This window comes from Taudactylus pleione, unplaced genomic scaffold, assembly GCF_031769625.1.
Source record: "Taudactylus pleione unplaced genomic scaffold, aTauple2 ptg000080l, whole genome shotgun sequence".
Taxonomy (NCBI): Eukaryota; Metazoa; Chordata; class Amphibia; order Anura; family Myobatrachidae; genus Taudactylus; species Taudactylus pleione.
Genome location: NW_028284482.1, coordinates 10,820,795 through 10,840,966, shown reverse-complemented (window position 1 = coordinate 10,840,966; position 20,172 = coordinate 10,820,795). Strand labels below are relative to the sequence as shown.

Sequence of the window (20,172 nt, the reverse complement as noted above, 5' to 3'; positions counted from 1 at the left end):
CAAGTGGGTCATATGTACTAGACCACCCTCTGTGGATTTCAAGTGTAACATTTGATGACCAAAGCTAGTTAACCCCTGCACAACTACAGCTTCTTATTCAAAATGACAAAATATAGTGCCTGTGCCCGCTTTACTGCCCTTTTCATGCCCAAATCCTTATTGTGCCAGGAAAATAATAATTGTAGACTGTGTAAGGGACATAATTCTTTGTTTGCATAGTGTTAGTTTAGTGATCTAACTTTATTTAAATATTTTAATGTAACATTTTCTGAATAAGAAGCTGGAGCATGAATAAGAAGCTGGAGCATGAATAAGAAGTGAATAAGAAGCTGGCCGACTAAGAAGCCAACTTCAGCATTCGTATCTTGAGGACAGACGGGCAGTAGCTGCAACTGCCTGTCTGCTACGTGGGACGCTGCCGGAGGGGACCCACTCGCAAGTGCATGCACTTCGCCTGGGGTCCCCGACACCTGAGACCTCAGTCTTCAGGGGGGACCACATGCTGCTGCATTGTCTCCCTGTGAGTACAGCTGGCTCCCTGATTAGCAGGGCAGCCAGCTTATTACATTAGGTGGCCCCACACAGTCAGATCCGCGCCGGTGGCACAGCCACCAGCGCGTTATTTATAAGTACAGCTGGCTCCCTGATTAGCAGGGCAGCCAGCTTAGGGCTGACAGAGGCGGGCTCACATACCAGAGAGCGCGCAGACGGCAGTGAAGCCAGCGCGTCTCTCTATCAGTACAGCTGGCTCCCTGATTAGCAGGGCAGCCAGCTTAGCGCTAACACAGGTGGCTTATCAGACCCCCCACAGAGCGCGCCGGCGGCAGCTCAGCCGCCAGCGCGTCTCGCTCTGTTGTACTGCTGGCTCCCTGATTAGCAGGGAAGTCAGCTTAGCGGTCAGAGGTGACTTCTTAGACCCCCCACAGAGCGCGCCGGCGGCAGCTCAGCCGCCAGCGCATCTCTCTCTCTCTCTATGTACAACTGGCTCCCTGATTAGCAGGGAAGCCAGCTTATGGCTAATAGAGGCGGCTTCCTGTGCGCTCCGGCTCCCTGACAAGCAGGGTAGCCGGTATTGTCCCTGCATTAGGCGGCTCATCATAATACTGCAGAGGCAGTATATATATAAATAAAGAATGTACTGGGTACAGGCGCCCGTTTACACGGCGCTAGAATGCGGGGGGCGGAGCTTAGCTCCGACTTCCTTCTCCTGCCTCCCATCAGCCCCAGCGTTTCTCTGCAGACTGCTGGCGGCCATTACAGAGTGAGGCAGCGCTGGACAGCCTACGGACCTGTATGTATCACAGCAGGGGTTTAGGCTGATGTAAAGTGAGCCTTTGGAGCATAATAATAATTAATCCTTTGCCTGGCGTTCTGGCACTGCTAGGAGCGCCGTTGTGGGCAAGTGTGACTTTCTCCAAACTCTCTGTACCCCAGTATATTCTGTTTTTCTTACCCTGTCACTTAACCTCTTTGTGTTTTGTGTGGGGTCTGTATGTAGCATGACTGGCAGGTCTAAGGCTTCGCAAAAGTTATTTACCTGCAAAAAGTGTGGAGTAAAATTTACAGAGGGACAGTCATCTACCTCCAGATTGTGTGACGGTTGTTATACGGATCAGCAATCTGCAGAGATGTCAGAATCACCGTCTTGGACGCAGGTTACATCTGTTATGTCCTCTCTCGGCTGAACTGGAGGCTTCTCGCAGAGAAAGAGAGGCTTATAGGTCAGCTGCTACAGAGGAACCAGCATGGGCGAGATCCCTAGCTGTTTCTATGGAGGGGATTTCCAAAGCCATGACAATGGCGTCCGCTCCGCAGGTCTCTAAAAAGAGATTGTTACCCTCAGTCCTCCATTGGGATGACCCAGAGGAGGAGGATATGCCCGAATTAGAAGAGGGTGAATATGCCCCAGATTCGCCTAAATTGCCTCTGGAGTCTGATCCTGAACAGGTATCAGAGGGAATAGAAGCCTTGATTGCTGCAATACGACAGGTATTGCACATACAGGAAGAGGACTCAGGTCCTGCAAAACAGTCTTTCTTAAGAAACAAAGACAAGCTACGGCTTTCCCTATATCGGAAGAGCTGGATTATCTTCTAACGACAGCCTGGGAATATCCAGATAAAAAATTTCAGATGTCACGGCGTTTATTATCTTTTTACCCTTTTCCAGCAGATAATAGAAAGGCTTGTGAAACTCCTCCTACGGTAGATTCATCTGTATCGCGATTGTCAAAAAAGACTACGCTCCCTGTTCCTGGAGTCACGTCTTTAAAGGACATGTCCGATCGGAGACTGGAGAGCACTTTTAAGTCCATTTACACCGCTGCAGGGGTGACTCTTCGTCCAGCGATCGTTAGCTGCTGGACTAACAAGGCTATTGAAATTTGGGCTAAGCAATTGGTGGACGGAATGAAAGATCAACTACCAATGGAGGAACTCATTCCATTAGCAGAACATATAGGTGAAGCGGCAGCTTACCTTGGAGAGGCGTCTAAGGATGTTTGTTCTATTGCCTCCAGAACTTCAGCTCTGGCAATTTCAGCACGGCGGGCGCTGTGGCTCAAAACTTGGCAGGCTGACGCGGAATCCAAAAGGGCTGTGGAAGCACTTCCTTTCACTGGACATGTACTATTCGGGGCAGAACTAGATAAATGGATATCTCAGGCTACTGGAGGTAAATCCACTTTTCTACCATCTGCAGCTCCTCCACCTAGACGATCTTACTCAGAACCTTCATTTCGGTCCTTTCGGGCCCCGGGTCGTTCACGTGGTTGTTTCAGAGGATCATCAACATCCCGTGGTACCAGAAGTCGTGGTAGAACCACAGCCATCAGAGGCTCGAGTCTACAGGAAGTTAAGTCCACTTCTAAACCCAGTGCATGACGGGCTTCCCTCTCACCTGGGGGACCCCAGAGTGGGAGCGCGTCTTCGGGACATCAGCGAGGTCTGGACGGAAACCTGTGCGGACGCTTGGGTCCGAGATCTAATAATTTGGGGCTACAAGCTAGATTTTCAACTGCAACCCCCAAATCATTTTTTTACCACAGGTTTGCCAGTTTCCAACGACAGAAGTGTGGTCTTACAGAAAGCAATAGACAGGCTTCTGTCCATGAAAGTGGTAATCCAAGTCCCCAGTCATCAGAAGGGAAAAGGATTTTACTCCAGTCTTTTTGTCGTTCCGAAGCCGGACGGTTCGGTCAGACCCATTCTAAACTTAAAGGATCTCAATCCATACTTACAGATCTTCAGGTTCAAGATGGAGTCTCTTCAGTCGGTAATTGCAGGCTTGGAGGAGGGCGAGTTCATGGTATCTCTAGATATCAAGGATGCCTATCTGCACATTCCCATTTGGCCACCTCACCAGGCTTTCCTGAGATTCGCAGTTCAGGATTCACATCTCCAGTTTCAGGCCTTGCCCTTCAGCTTATCTTCGGCCCCACGGGTATTCACAAAGGTTATGGCTGTGATGATGAGTCTCCTTCGGAAACAAGGAATCACTATTATTCCGTACCTGGACGCCCTACTCCTGAAGGCGAATTCCAAGGATCAACTATTACAGGAGATCACCGTGACGCACAACCTCATTCGTCATGGATGGAGCCTGAATTTTCCCAAATCGCATCTGCAACCGACACAGAGATTGCAGTTTCTAGGAATGATCATGGACACAGTGTCTCAACGGGTGTTCCTTCCCCAGGACAAAATAACTTCCATTCAGGAGATGGTGAGGTTGGTCCTTCGACGTCGGCAGGTTTCGGTTCATGCATGTATCCGACTTCTGGGGAAGATGGTGGCAGCCTTCGAGGCTGTCCAGTACGGTCGTTTTCACTCCAGACCTTTTCAGCTAGATCTCTTATCACAATGGTCGGGATCCCACCTGTTTCTTCACAAGAGTCAGGTTACAACCCAAGACTCGGATTTCCCTACTGTGGTGGCTAAACTCAGTTCACCTTGCGGAGGGAAAGAGATTCGGAGAGTGGGATTGGACGCTTCTTACCACGGATGAGAGTCTAAGAGGCTGGGGGGCAGTAGTTCTGGAGCATCACTTCCAGGGACGCTGGACAGCACAGGAATCGAGTCTTCCAATCAACATATTGGAGTTAAGAGCAGTTTTCTATGCACTACAAACAGCAGCTCACTTTCTGAGGGGCCGAGCAGTCAGGGTCCAGTCCGACAATGCCACAGCAGTGGCATACATAAACAAGCAAGGAGGCACCAGAAGTCGTGCGGCCATGAAGGAAGTCAGCAGGATTCTGATCTGGGCAGAAAGCTACGCAAGGTCGATTTCGGCAATCTTCATTCCGGGCGTCGAAAATTGGGAGGCAGATTACCTCAGTCGTCAGGATGTACATCCAGGAGAATGGGCTCTACTTCCACAGGTGTTTCAGCAGCTGGTCCAACGGTGGGGTCTTCCGCAGGTCGACCTCATGGCATCCAGGCAGAACCATCAACTGCCCCTTTACTGCTCTCGAACAAGGGATCCACAAGCGGTGGCTGTGGATGCACTGTCAACACCATGGTGGTTCCAATTCATTTATCTGTTTCCTCCATTTCCCCATCTCTCTCGAATCCTTCAACGCATCAAGAGGGAACAGGCCAAGGTCCTGCTGATAGCTCCGGACTGGCCTCGCAGAGCTTGGTACTCCAACATTCAGCTCCTGTTGGTAGACAATCCGTGGCCCATACCACTCAGAGAGGATCTGCTCCTTCAGGGTCATTTACTCTATCCAGACTTAAAGCAGCTACGTTTGACGGCCTGGTTGTTGAAAGGGCCATCTTAAGACGTAAAGGGATACCTTCCAAGGTGATTCCTACGATGCTTAGAGCCAGGAAGGAAGTTACTTCCAAGCATTACCATCGTATTTGGAGGGCATATGTAACCTGGTGCGAATGTAGAGTTCTGCCTTCTACGGAGTTCAGTCTTCCCAGATTTCTGCTTTTTCTGCAAGCAGGTCTCTCTGCAGGCCTTCGGTTGGGATCTCTGAAGGTACAAATTTCAGCACTCTTGGTTTTCTTCCAAAAGAAATTGGCCTTATTACCGGATGTGCAAACTTTTCTGCAGGGTGTGGTTAGATTACAACCACCCTTTGTTCCTCCTACAGCTAGATGGGACTTGGACTTCATCCTGTCTTTCTTGCAGTCTTCGTTGTTCGAGCCTTTGGAGTCGGTGGAATTGAAGTATCTTTCATGGAAGGTGATACTTCTGCTGGTTCTGGCTTCCGCCAGGAGGGTGTCGGAGCTGGGAGCTTTATCATGTCGTCCACCATATTTGGTATTTCATGAGGATAGAGCTGAGCTACGCACCAGAATGGATTTTCTGCCTAAGGTGGTTACGGCCTGCCACATCAATCAACCTATTGTGGTTCCGGTTCTTCCACAGGATTCTCCTTCTTCTAGATCCTTGGATGTGGTTAGAGCTCTTCGCATATATGTAGACAGGATGGCAGCCGTTCGCAAGACAGATACTCTCTTTGTTTTGTATGATGCTGCTCGTCCGGGTTGGCCAGCTTCCAAACAGACACTGGCTCGATGGATTCGTCTGACCATACGACAAGCATATTTGGCCTCGTCTAGAGAACCTCCATCTTCCATTACCGCACATTCCACTCGCTCAGTGGGTGCCTCGTGGGCGGCTGCTCGAGGCATTTCTATGGAATCTCTATGCCGGGCAGCTACTTGGTCAGGATGGCATACTTTTGTTCGGTTTTACAGATTTGACACCTTTGCGACTTCTGCAGTGCAATATGGTCGGTCTGTTTTGCAGGGTTCTCAGCGCTTTCCCACCCGTGATGGAGCTCTGGGACGTCCCCACTGTCTTGAAGTCCTCCAGTGTCCCCTAGTGGATGAAGGAGAAAACAGGAGTTTGGTACATACCGATAAATCCCTTTCTCCGATTCAACAGGGGACACTGGACGCCCACCCTGCGCTGTTCTTCCTGCCACCTGTTATGCCTGTTGGCGACATGTTTGTTGTCTAGGGTGACGACAAACATGTCTCTAACATTCATAACGTCTTTTGTTTCATTCTATTTTGCTTTGTTTTCACCTTTCAGTTGTTATGTGTACTTTCGCCTCCTCCTCTTCTGTCAATCTTTTTTCTCTGCTCCCCTCGGGCTCGGTTCTAATACTGGCCTATAGGGGGTAATAGAGGGGAGGAGCTAGTCACACTTCATTTAAATTTAGAGTGCCAGCTCCACTCAGCACCGTCTATACCCCACTGTCTTGAAGTCCTCCAGTGTCCCCTGTGGAATCGGAGAAAGGGATTTATCGGTAAGTACCAAAATCCTGTTGTGTTTGATTTATGCTCTTAAAATATTCATTCAGCGGGATCCTGTTGCCAGCAGACTCGCATTATAGTTTTCTGCCATTCTGTTAATGGTTAACCACTTAATTTTTATATGTCACAGTTCTCCGATGCTCTTAACTGGAATGCACCATGTACTTATGACATTCTTTTATAGTAAACATTTTTAATTACAAAAAATAATACAATGGTTTTTTTTCACTATTTTTGACTGTTTAACCTTTTTATGCCTAGGACGCAGATTAAGTCTAGAAACCAGCTTCAGGACTTAAATTTGTGACTAATATTACGTCAAGATAAAATAATCAGAAGCTTGTAATTGTAATATTTTTAGTACTATATAACATTTATTAAACATACAAAAAAAAAATACATAAAACAAACAATAATCATATGGCAAAAAAAAGATGCCCTACATTACCAGAGTAGTAGGGGACTTGGCGGCTCACTCACACCAGGCACGTTGCGCTGCGTGGCGTATTGAGGCTAGATGTATAAGAACGCATCTGTACGTTGAACGAGGTGGAGAAATGCATTAAGAGGGATCATGTACTGGAGCACGGCTTAAGCAGCATCGGTTTTGGTCCGGACCTACCAAAGGGCCTGATTCAGAGCCGAACGCTCTGACCAGAGCGCTCGCTCTGAATCAGAGCCCTCCTCCATGAAAATGGAGCGGCCTCCTGGCCGCTCGCATAGCTGTCGGTGACCACCCACAGCATATGCGAGCGTCCATGATGATGGTCTTGACCATCGGGCTTGCGACGGAGACCCTGCGGTAGGGTCTCTGGCCGCAAGCCCTGGAGTGAATTTGGCTCTATCAGTGACTCTCCAGTAAGAAGAGAGAGGGGAAGCCACTGGGAGCCGCGGAGACCCCCTGTCAGGTAGGTGTTTTGTTTTTTTCATTTTACGCGGCGCGGGGTTTTCAGAGTTGAAAACCGTGCGACCACTATTTTTTTAATTGAATACCGTGGGTAGCGGGAGCGCGCATACCTGCGGTATTCCGAAATTGGCCGCAAAGTTTTTAACTCGCTAAACCTCGCGCCCAATTGTATATGCCACTATGTGTAAATCTGCACTATAAATAAAAATGCATATTTTTTTCCACATTTTTGCGGTCTCTTCCTACGTGTAAGGAGAATATGGCAGCCCAACAAGCATTACTAATTTAAAAACTAGACAACCTACCACATTAAATGAGGGATTATTTTTTTTTTATTTATTTATTTTTTATTTGGCACAAGATGGGGGGAGATGAGGGCTTTAGATTCCCCCATCTATGGAAAACTATTTTATTTTTTTTCTGCAATGTTGGCCGGTGATCGCAGGTAATCACCAGACAAAAGCTGCTAAAGGGCTACATAATTTGAAAGAGGGGACTCCCCTTTTTTTTAGTTCCCTCCCACCCATATACGCAAACCGTCACTTTTCCGTAGTGCAAGGTAATATTGTCTGATGATCACAAACCAAAACCTACTAAGGGGCCACATAATTTGAAAGAGCTGACTCTCCTCTTTCAAATATGGGTGCCCACAAAGTTGCCAGTGTCATTATGGGGATGACTGAGCATGTAGTGCCCTCCTCCCCATAAGTGGAAAAGGTAAATTTTTCGTAGCGCAGCGTAACATTGTCCTGTGATCACCAGACAATAAGTACTAAGAGGACCCATCATTTGAAAGAGGGGATCCTCCTTTTTCTAAAATAGGTGCCCCTGACATCATGGATGCCAGGTTGGGGGGAGATCTTTCCGCATCCCTGGATGATTTTTCTATAGTGCAGGGGGTTTTGCCAATTTTAAAATGTATGCGGATGACGAGCCCCACTCGTCCTCCGCAGTGAAGGGGTTAGTATTACATAATCAATTTTACTCTTGTTTGCAAAATAAATTTTTTTTAATATATCCAAATTTGACTGCTATGATATCAAAAGCTTATAAATAATAAAATATGATTGATACATTGTTTCTTTAACGGCTATATAAAATAGTTTTCCAAAAAAGGAACAAAGAAACCTTTTAGGGAAAATTATCTTTTGTATCCTGACCGATCAGATAAGATACCTGGGCATACATCTAAAAATTTATTTAAGATTTAATTTGTGTGACGTAAAAGAAAATCTTACGTTCTTATTCAAAGATGCATTTGTAGAAGATTAATGTTAAGAGATTATCTGTAGATCATTATACTGTCCGTACTGTGTATAGGTGCAAAGCGAATTCTGGATCTGGACAAGTACCGAGAGGCAAAAGGAAGGTTGTACTTCTCTGAAACCATAGGCCATTCTGAAGACTTCTCCCTGGGGGATGCTCTCTGGCAATGCTCAAACCTCTTTAGTAAAGTTAAATTACAAATGAGTCACAAACGCATAATGCTATTCACTAATGAAGACAATCCACACTCCAATGATGCTGACAAAACAACACAGGCAAGAATCAAGGCAAAGGACCTGCGTGACACTGGTAAGGGTTAACTTGTATTGTTTACAAATGTTGTGACTGCCCAAGTGTGGTCGTTCTTAAGTGTTATGCATTGTATGTCTGAAACTGTGTTTGTGGAATTGGATATGGGCATGTGGACAATTACAGTAATAAATGATACATTTGATTCATGGCAATATTGTGAATCTTAAAATTGAAGTAAGCTCTGATTCACTGACATCCTAAGATGTTTGGGGTAGCTGTGGGGAATCTAGTTTTCATACAAAGTAATAAAGTTGTTAACCAAACTTAACTTAAGTTGCTTGTGGCATTTTCAGGGATCTACTTGGACCTCATGAATCTTGAGAAAGTTGGTGGCTTTGACATATCTTTATTTTATCGTGATATTGTGAACACAGATGAGGATGAGGATCTTGGTGTGCAGAATAAACCTTCAAGCAAGGTAGAGGACCTCATGAGAAGGGTGCGGGCCAAGGAGAACAAGAAGAGAGCCCAATGCAGGTAACTGCCAGCGTTTGACATTTGTCTGTCCTCCACAGCTATTGGTAGCGGTGTGGAAATTCAGAACGTTTACAGCACCTGCGTATTTATAAATGATGCACCAACCTGGATTCAAATATTATATGTAAGAGGAAAAGCTCCTGCATTTATAAACTGGCTTTTTCTTTTTTTTTTATTTATTTTTCTGTAAAACTTCAATAGAAATCCCAACCAGTGTTTCTGGTGTGTCACAGTAATGTAGCAAACTAATAAGGAATATAGTTGTATTTATTTTTACATTAAAATAGTTTAGAAATTTGCAATATAAGAAACTAAACTTTTTTCTTTTTTATTTGGTAACTGGAACTGTGGAAGAGCAGTGAGGCTTTATTGAAATAGACCATTAAGTTTTAAGCAGAAACATTTATATACATCCTAAGACTATTCTTTGTAAATGTCATATTCATTTTATCCACTATTTCTAAAGTTGGTGGCTGATCACGCCATACTGTGATGGACCGAGATGATGATTGATAGCTAAAGCCGTGTTTCTCAAGCTCCGTTCTCATGGAGCCCCAACAGTGCGTGTTTTCAAGGTGCCCTCAGGAATAATTAGTACCACCTCTAGATCTATTGTTAGTCAATTAACACCCCTGAGCTCCAGCTAGATGTTCAGGAAAACATGCACAATTAGGTTTCCATGAGGATTGGGTTTGAGAAACACTGGTCTAAATGTTTGGTAGCGTGGCCATAATGTGTAGTTCTTGGCCTTTTGGCCTCCATTCATAATACAGTGTTCAATCTGGATTCTGTGTTCTGCAAAACAAAAGTTAGCACTACATAGTGACATCATGTAATTGTTAAATCACCAGGTATTCTCCTTTGTGACGGATGAGTGGGGAGAGCAGGAGATACCTGGACGAGTGGTTGTTTGTTTTTGCAGCATCTCGCTATCTAAGAGGGCTTTTAGCACTTACATGTGGGTGAAGTTTGAAAGGGAGAGGGAATGTTTAATATCACAATTGGCTGCATATGATGGTTGTGAGAACACCAATCCTTCTTTCAAACTACCCCCTGCTTTTCACTAACAGCATTGTAGGTTTGTAGGTGGGTTAGGTACAGTGCATCTGGAAAGTATTCACAACACTTCACTTTTTCCACATTTTGTTATGTTACAGCCTTATTCCAAAATGGAATAAATTATTTTTTATCCTCAAAGTTCTACACACAATACCCCATTATGACAATGTTTAAAGTTTTTTTTTTTTGCAAATTTAATAAAAAAAAACCCAAAACCTAACAAATCACGCGTACATAAGTATTCACAACCTTTGCTCAATACTTTGTTGATGCACCTTTGGCAGCAATTACAGCCTCAAGTCTTTTTGAGTATGATGCCGCAAGCTTGGCACTCGTATCTTTGGGCAGTTTCACCCATTCCCCTTTGCAGCACCTCTCAAGCTCCATCAGGTTGGATGGGAAGCATCTGTGCACAGCCATTTTCAGATCTCTAAAGAGATGTTCAATTGTATTCAAGTCTGGACTCTGGCTGGGCCACTCAAGGACATTCACAGAGTTGTCTTCAAGCCACTCCTTTGATATCTTGACTGTGTGCTTAGTGTCGTTGTCCTGCTGAAAGATGAACCGTCACCCCAGGCTGAGATGAAGAGTGCTCTTGAGCAGGTTTTCACCCAGGATGTCTCTATACATTGCTGCATTCATCTTTCCCTCTATCCTGACTAGTCTCCCAGTTCCTGCCACTGAAAAACATCCCCACAGCATGATGCTGCCACCACCATGCTTCACTGTAGGGATGGTATTGGCCTGGTGATGAGTGGTGCCTGGGTTCCTCCAAACATAACGCCTGGCATTCACACCAAAGAGTTCAATCGTTGTCTCTTCATGGTCTGAGAGTCCTTCAGGTGCATTTTGGCAAACTCCAGGTGTGCTGCCATGTGTGTTTTACTAAGGAGTGGCTTCCATCTGGCCAATCTAATAGACAGGCCTGATTGGTGGATTGCTGCAGAGATGATTGTCCTTTTGGAAGGTTCTCCTCTCTCCACAGAGGAATGCTGTAGCTCTGACAGAGTGACTATCAGGTTCTTAAGTCACCTCACTGACTAAGACCCTTCTCCCCTGATCGCTCAGGTTAGATGGCCGGCCAACTCTAGGCTGAGTCCTGGTGGTTCCGAACTTCTTCCATTTACAGATGATGGAGGCCACTGTGCTCATTGGGACCTTCAAAGTAGCAGATATTTTTCTGTACCCTTCCCCAGATTTGTGCCTCGAGACAATCCTGTCTCGGAGTTCTACAGACAATTACTTGGACTTCATGCTTGGTTTGTGCTCTAACATGCATTGTCAAGTGTGGGACCTTTTATATAGGCAGGGGTATGCCTTTCAAAATCATGTTCAATCACCTGAATTTACCACAGATGGACTCCCAATTAAGCTGTAGGAACATCTCAAGTATGATCAGTGTAAACAGGATGCACCTGAGCTAAATTTTGAGCTTCATGGCAAAGGCCGTGAATACTTATGTACATGTGATTTCTTTAGTGTTTTTTTTTTTTTTTTATTATTATTATTATTAAATTTGCAAAAATCTCAAACTTTTTACACGTTGTCATTTTGGGGTATTGTGTGTAGAATTTTGAGGACAAAAATTAATTTAATGAATTTTATTGCATTTTGGAATAAGGCTGTAACATAACAAAATGTGGTAAAAAAGTGAAGCGTTGTGAATACTTTCTGGATGCACTGTACAACCCGTTTTACAACAAAGCATTTTTGTTGACCTTATAGCCTGTATGTGACGATTGCATTCAAAGCATCGTTTTAGCAGTAGAGCTTACCATCCATGGCTGAAAGTATATAATATATGTTTAATGCACCTAATCAAAGACATTTTTCTTTTTTAGCAGTTTTAATGTGTTTTTTTTTTTTTTTAGATTATAATTTCTCTTACCTATTGCAGAATCTCTTTGAAGCTGAGTGATGACCTGTCTCTCACAGTGGGTGTGTTTAATTTGGTGATAAAAGCTACGAAGCCTTACCCTGTAAAGCTGTACCGTGAGACCAATGAGCCCGTAAAAACCAAGACACGTTCTTTCAACAAGGAGACGGGCAGCCTTCTGCTTCCCAGTGACACAAAGAAAGCTCAGGTACATAGTGTAAACGGATGTGCTACTATCAAAGAAGGGCAAATACTTTAATGATTTAATAATTTATCTTATTAAGTCACCATTCACAAAGGTCATTTCCAGTTGATCTAGGAAATATAGTTGCTCTTCTACTCTTAAAGAACATTGTGTTAGACGTGTGTATCCCCATAATTTGGACATATCCTAGATATGGGACTTGCTACAAACACAAATTCTGTTGTTCCAGCCACTTAAGCACTGATTCTGCTGTACATACAGTACAATAGGCATTTATATATACTTTACATATCAGAAGGACAATTAGAAGAGTTTATTTTGTCTGGAATGTCTTTGAGCTTATATAAATGTAATTAGTGCAGGATTATGCCATTTCTAAAAACGGGAAGGGGGTGTCCGTTCTAGTAACAACAATATGAACAGGCTGTTTTTGAAAAATTAGTTAGGAGTTGATTGGCTGGTACTTTATCTCAGTTACCTTTATCTCCGTTAACTTTATCTCCATCCAAGGCTTAGTAAATAGACCCCATAATCATAAAATAGTAAACCATAACAAAAATGAGAGAATACAATAAAGAGGTCAAATTGTTTCATACAGTTGCAAGTTTAAACATAGGTATAAACAGAACATAGGCAGCTTACTCTTAGTATAACCATTGCATTTTTTATTTTAACAAATATGGATGATCACTTTTTGTTAATGAGAGAAATTGGTTGCCTTTGTAAGTATTGGAAAGAGGAAATAGTATTGAAGTGCAGTGTTTGGTACGCTTCACCCACTTCAGTACTAATTTACAAAGCAAGAAAATCTACATGTATACTAAAAAGCAAGTTCATCGGTTAGGCAGGTGGCTGTCTGGGCTTGGACTTTCCATACTGCATTAGGCAGTCAAAATATGGAACTTAGTTAATAGCTGAGAGCCTCTGGTTTAGTTTCTGATAACCCTTTGTGGAGATCCGTCTGGTTGCCAAAAATTAGCGCCAATCCATGTTCGAGCTGTCTGCGGCCAGTGGGGAGTGGTCTCCATTAATCAGTTGTATTGAGGGAGGGGTGTTCATATGTCCTTCGCTCTGAGTTAAAGATCCCTATAGAACATTTTTACCGTTACCATTGCTTAGGCATGCCTTACATGCTCAATTTGTGATAGTAGCCTTGAGTTGCAGGAGTACCCTATTAAAAAATAAATAAAAAAAAAATAATTTTTTTACTGACCCTGGGCCATTGGAAATTGATTTCTGTTATTCATAACTTTTGAGTGCACAACATATGAATGCTTTGTCTCCTCTTAAAGGTTGCTGGGAGGCTGACATTGGACAGCTACAGAACAAGGAATGAGGGGAAGGCTTTGGGTATCAACCTGTATTCACTTCCAACAGATTCAGTTATTTATATTACATAGGGTCTGTCTCACTCCTGCTAATTGTCCTAAATGGCTGGCTCTGGAAGGCACATTCTTTCATGGTCAGGCCCTAGGGTTGGTGCTGGGTCATGGGAGTAGTACCCTCCAATGGTGTGTCTCTCCCCTACTAGCCCCACAAGTCTGCCTTTTGGGTAAATATAGATAAATACAGTATAGCAGACATTATGTAATTAATATGCTGGCCAAAATCTGCATAGCACGGGCCTGTATGGCATTTTGGGTCCCTGTCTTGCCAACTGGATATGCCTAGTTAATTCCACTGTTGGCCATGAAAAATTAGTATATACTGGCAGAAATTCGTAATCTAAATTATTACCATATTTGGCTCAGATGGCTGGACTCCCCCTTTGCTATTAGTAATCGCATTGCTATTACTGACAACATTCACGGGGCCAGGCTACTACCAGGCTGCAACTGTTTTATGTGTATTTTTATTTATATGCAGTTCTACACATGCATCTCCACTTGTCTGTGCCGTTTTTAGGGTGCTGTGTGAGTTTATTCACTTTTTTTTTTTTTTTATCTTCCCCACATGCTTGTCTTGTTTCAACTTAACAGTTTTTCTTTTTTGAGAAAAAGATTTATTACATTTTTCACGAGTACATAGTATAAGGCACAGCTATGGATATACATTAATAAGCTTATACAAGCTGGTTTAAAACCAAAAACATAGATAATATAAACATAGAATGAATGTACCTCCGCCAAAAGAGTCTGAGAATACCCGGCAAATTTTTATAGAGTTTGGGGAAAAACAGCATAGCTAGAAAAGATCCACGAACGTAGGGGATGTTGGGGAATGTTAGTAAGGGGGGACTAGCAGTGAGGGGGATAAGGAAGGGAGGGTTGGCAAATAGAGCATCCATCAAGAAGCTAATCCAGTTCAAGAGTGTGTTTCATGATAAACTAGCCAAGGTGACCATATCTCAGAGAATTTATTAGGACTTTCATGAATTTGACTGGTGATATGCTCCAAGCTGTGCACATGCCAGATGGAATTAAGCAGGAGAGGGGGGGGGGGTCTATTTTCTTCCATGAGGCTGCAATTGCACAGTTAGCTGCGTTAGTAATATGCCTTATAAGCATTTGGGTGTGTTGGTCACAATTACGGATAGGTCTCGGAAGTGAATAATAAGACATACATGAGGGGAGAGATATATTTGTAACAGAGCGAATTAGGCGGTGAACTTCTGCCCACAAGACCTTAATCCTTGGACAATGCCACCAAATATATGCAAAGGTGCCCTCCTCTCCACAGCCCCTCCAACAATTACTTGAGGAAAATAGCTTGAATACTCGCGGGAACTAGATACCATCTATATAGCCTCTTTATAAGTATTTTCTTTGATTCAGACACATATTGAAGCCTTTGCGCCAGCTTGCGAATTTTGGACCACTCCCTAGGTTCCAGAGATTCCCCCCAAGTCCTTTTCCCAGGCTAATTTATGTGGGTCCTTTTTAGAGGGCGATTGTTATCAATTAGCAGACTCAAAAGGGTGGAAATGAGGCCTCTAGAAGCAGATCTAAGTAGACAGAAGGACTCCAAAGGAGAGTATGACGGATGAGAAGAATACTCCTTTCAGACATACAACCCAGGAAATTTCCTGCTCAGACACGGGAATTTCTCCAGTGCAAATTCCCGGGTATTTGGTCCAGACCCCCCTTTCAGACATAAGCCGGGTTTTTCTGCTTACCTGCCTCTCCTCTGTCGTCTGCGTCTCCTAACCTATCCCCTCTCCGGCTGCCGCTGATGATGTCATCGATGTCATCAAAGGGCTGCCAGAAGCCGGCCAATCAAAATGCAGCATTATTTATTTTATTTTATTATTTAGTAATTTGTTTTATTTATTTTTTATTGCCCTGGTGGTCCAGTGGGAGTGTGGGTGGCCCGCTATGGCTGAGACCAGTCGGCGGTCTCCAGCGCAGGCGGGTGTCCCTAGCGTCCGGCTTGATTCCTGTGTCACTGATTCCATCTACAGCGACACAGCCACAGGCGTGGGGGGGTGGTGAGCGGCAGCAGCCAACTCTATGTAAAAGCTGCTTGGTGCAGCCCGGGAGTAGTAAATTCCCGGGTAGCACCTTTCAGACATAAGCAGGATAATTTCCCGGGACTTAAGTCCCGGGAAATTCCCTGGTCGATTGAAGGGTTGGCTACCTGGGAACGCGTTCTTGTGTAGGTACCTTTCAGACATACGTGGCAACCCGGGAATTTGGCTGAGGCAGGCCAAATTCCCGGGATTCTCGGTACGTCTGAAAGGGATTTTAGAGCTGATCACCGAAGAAAAAAGGTGGCGTATTTGGAGATACTGGTAAAAGCACCTAGTCGGTAAATTAAATCTGTCTTGTAACTCAGAGAATTCAGGGAACAGGCAAAGGGGGGCAATATCCCTTAAAAATGTATTGTTATGGGAAACCCAAGGAGCAAAGGGCTTGGGATTGAAACCAGGTAAAAAGCCCTTGTTGTTCCAAAGAGGGGTCATGGGGAGTTGGTTTTGATCTAAAGAGAGAGCTCTGCTGCAGTAATCCCATATGGACAGGGGGAATCGAAGAGTGAGAGGGATACAAGAATAATGCGGTCTGTGTTTATGTTCCATCCAAAAGAGACAGTAGGGAGAAAGAGAAAGTTAAGTAATTGAGCTTCTAGGCTTAACCACCTCTAGTATTTGCAGCAGCATGCGCAAGGACAGTTTGGCTTATATGAACCGCTAGTAGTATTTATGGAAGTTAGGTGAGCCCAGACCTCCCTCTTTGACACGATAACAGAGAATACGAAATCTAACTCTGGGCTTGCGGCCCTCCCAAACGAATCTGGAAACTAGCCGCTGGAGAGAAGCTAAAAAAAATGGAAGGAGCTCTAACTGGGATCGTTTGAAAGAGATATAAAAATCTCGGAAATACGTTCATTTTAATAGTGTTAATGCGCCCTATCCATTAAATAAAATGTGTCCCCCACGTGTTAAGATCTCGGCGTATCCTATCTAGGAGAGGTGGGAAATTTGTGGCAAATATTTTAGTAGTAAGTTGTATCCCGTGGTACTTCAGAGAGCGGGAGCACCATCGAAAATCATAGGAACTGCGCAGTTGAGTTATTGTATGGGGGTCTAAAAGTAAAGGTAAAACTTCCGTTTTATCACTGTATATTTTAAAGTTCGATAAACGGCCATATGTTTGGATTTCTTCAAAAACTGCAGGGAGAGAAGATAAGCAGAACATCATCAGCATACAAGGCTACGGTGTGACTTGTGTGTCCTACTTGGATACCTGTGACAGCAGGATTACTTTGGAGACTAGCAGCTAAAGGTTCCATAATTAAAGCAAAGAGGGGTGGGTCGATAAGGAGCATCCCTGTCGGGTACCATTTTGGATACCGAAGGAGGAGGAAGCAAACCCATTGGCTACAACTAGAGCGGACGGATTATAATATAAAGAAGCCACTCCGTTCAAAAAATTTCATCGGAAACCGAAGGCATGCAAAGTAGATCTCAGAAAAGTCCAGTCGACCCTGTCAAAGGCCTTCTCTGCATCTAAGGCCACCAACAGGGCGGGGAGTGATTTCGAGTTAGCAAAGTTGATAAGATCAATAAAACCTGGAATAAAACCCACTTGATTTAGATGAACCAAGGAGGGGGATAACTAGCGCCAGACGGGAGGCAAGAATTTTTGCGAAGATTTTTAAATTCACATTTAAAAGGGAAATCGGCTTGTAACTAGAGCACGAACTGGGGTCTCTGCCTTCCTTGTGGATGACCACTATTTACGCCCTGGTGGTGGCCTTATCCAACTTTTGGCCAGAAAGAATCAAATTGAAAAGATTCAGCGGTAGGGGGTGATAAAGGAGATATAAATCGCTTATAGAAGGCCGCAGAGAAGCCATCTAGGCCGGGGGCAGAAGAAGATTTCATGGACTTCACAACACTTTCAAGTTCTTCAGTTGAGATTGCTTCGTTAAGAGCAGATAGCTGTGAGGGGGAAAGATGAGGCAAATTGCAAGAGGAGAGATACTTGTGGGTTGCATCCAAAAGGGAGGAAGGAGATTGCTCACAATTCTGAAGGCTGTAAAGCGAGGAGTAAAAATCTTTAAAGCTATTGGCTATGGATTTCGGATCATAGTAGGAGTTACCAGCTGAATCTTTGCTATTAAAATTCTATTTTTAGTTCGCTTGATTTGAAGCTTTCGTGCAAGAATGGTGGCTTTATCTCCCCATTCATAAAATCTTTGCTGCAGCCATTTAAGGGTACGGGAGGCTTTATATGATTAGAAGCTGGTTTAGTTGGCCCTTATACAGACTGAGTTGTCGGAAAAATTTGCCTTTAGGGAATCGTTGGCATTTTTCTGTCAAAGAGGCAATTTGAGCCTCCAAGCTCAAATTGCCTCTTTGACAGAAAATATTGATATTTCTTCCCTCTCAGTTTTTTTTACGAGCTGAAGAGATTTGAAGAAAGTGGCCGCAGAGTGAGGCCTTAAGAACCTCCCAATTAATCACATGAGGTATGATCAGGAATGTTATGCTGGTTGAAGTCAGAGATTGCTTATAGATTTTGGCCGTGCACTTCTTCGCGCAAAATGAGAAAGTCATCTAATCTCCATCTAAATCGATGAGGGCTAATAGAGGGGAAAGTCCAGTCCAGGAGGACCGCTGAGAGCTCTATGTGAATGGGAGTAGTGAGAGTATTCACGAGCTGAGTGGTACAAGACTCTCCATGAGTCATACAAATTGTGTAGCTTTAATAAGGAGGTGAATTTAATTGATTCACGAACTTTAGTAGGAGAGAGCTTGGCAGGGCCAGTGCAGTCCATGCTGGTAAAGGTGATCGCATTGAAATCTCCTCCTATTATCATCTTAGACCGTTTAGAGAAGACCATGGAGAGGAAAGCACCTTGAGAAGCATTAGGAGCGTATATATTAGCAATCATCACTGGGGCACTACCAATAAAGCCTGTGACAAAGAGATAGCGACCTAAGGGATCAATATGAGGGAATTAAACTACAAACAGGGAGGACTGATGCAAAAGGATTGTGTCAGGGCTCAGCCTAGGATCGGCTATCTCTTACCTCTGTGCCGGCTTCCCCTGACTTCCTTGTGGTCAGACGCCTGGTGCAATGAGGGGTGTGATGCTGAGTATTCTACCTTAGGCACTTTTGCAGACTTCCATGGTTGGCTGTGTGTTTTGGGGATCGGAGTTCCCATCATGGGCGCCGCCATGACAGTTCCTCTCATGTGACAGTCCTCCTAACCAATGGTAGCATGATCTCAGTCAGCTGACGCTGTGCTCCAGTAATCTGCTACCCCTGGGTATAAATCCGCCTCCAGAACTCCAGGAAGTTGCCTGATCAACAGTTGTCAATCCTAGTTTACTAGTTGAGTTTTGTTTCAGGTTCCCTCGGATTCCAAGCCTTTGTTCCAGTGCTTTCCAGCGAGCAGCAGAGCTGTGTAACATTCCTGCCTGTGTTCCAAGCCTCCAGTGTCATTCCTGTGAGCCACAGAGCTATAACATTCCTGCCTGTGTTCCAAGCCTCCAGTGTCATTCCTGTGAGCCACAGAGCTACAACATTTCCTGCCTGTGTTTCAAGTCTCCTGTGTATTATCCTGTGAGCCACAGAGCTACAACATTTCCTGCCTGTGTTCCAAGTCTCCTGTGTATTCCTGTGAGCCACAGAGCTATAACACTCCTGGCCTGTGTATCTAGCCTCCAGTGAGCTACAGTGCTTTTATAGCTCTGTGTGTGTTGGAGTTCCAGTGTCTCCTTTCAGCACCAGGGTGATTTATATCTCTACCTGTGCATGCTGTTTTGTGATTCCCAGCTACAAGGTTATCCTGAGTGTTTCACAGCTGCACCAATTACAAGCTACAAGTGTTCCTGTGACCAACAGTGCTGATTACATCCCAGCCTGAGAGCTTTGTTTTCAGTGACACTGCAATTCCATCTCTGCCTGAATATTTGCTACCAGTGTCTCCTGTGAACTACAGTGCTATTCCATCACTGCCTGAATATTTGCTACCAGTGTCTCCTGTGAGCTACAGTGCAATTCCATCTCTGCCTGTGTATATTACCAGTGCCATTCCGTGTGGCTAAGTGTGCCCACACACCGTTCCCTGTGTATCCCTTGTGTGCCACCCCGCAGTTCAAGTGCTATTTACAAGTACCTCACAAACAGCATCTCCTGGTGAATCTCCCGCTGCAATAGTCCTTGGTTAAGCACTTCCCTTGGGCCACTGACATTCGAGTCTCTATTCCCACGGGGCTTGGATACCTGGTCGAAGGACCGCGACCTGCCTGCAGGGTGCAGCTAAGCCCATATCCCACTTGGAGGGGTCACTGGCGAACACCTCCCTGCAGGTTAGACTCCGCACCTTTGACCAGGTCTCGTCAA

The 20,172-nt window shown here is 44.5% G+C and overlaps 1 protein-coding gene across 2 annotated transcripts in view; it reads left to right on the top strand.

The window, feature by feature from the left end:
- XRCC6 (X-ray repair cross complementing 6) overlaps positions 1 to 20,172 on the top strand; it is a 105,324-nt gene that overhangs the window by 41,166 nt on the left and 43,986 nt on the right. For both annotated transcript variants that reach the window (XM_088468130.1, XM_088468129.1), the window contains exons 5-7: positions 8,503 to 8,757; positions 9,054 to 9,237; positions 12,194 to 12,380. In XM_088468130.1, the coding sequence (XP_088324256.1) occupies positions 8,503 to 8,757; positions 9,054 to 9,237; positions 12,194 to 12,380 (626 nt within the window). The remainder of the gene's footprint in view (positions 1 to 8,502; positions 8,758 to 9,053; positions 9,238 to 12,193; positions 12,381 to 20,172) is intronic.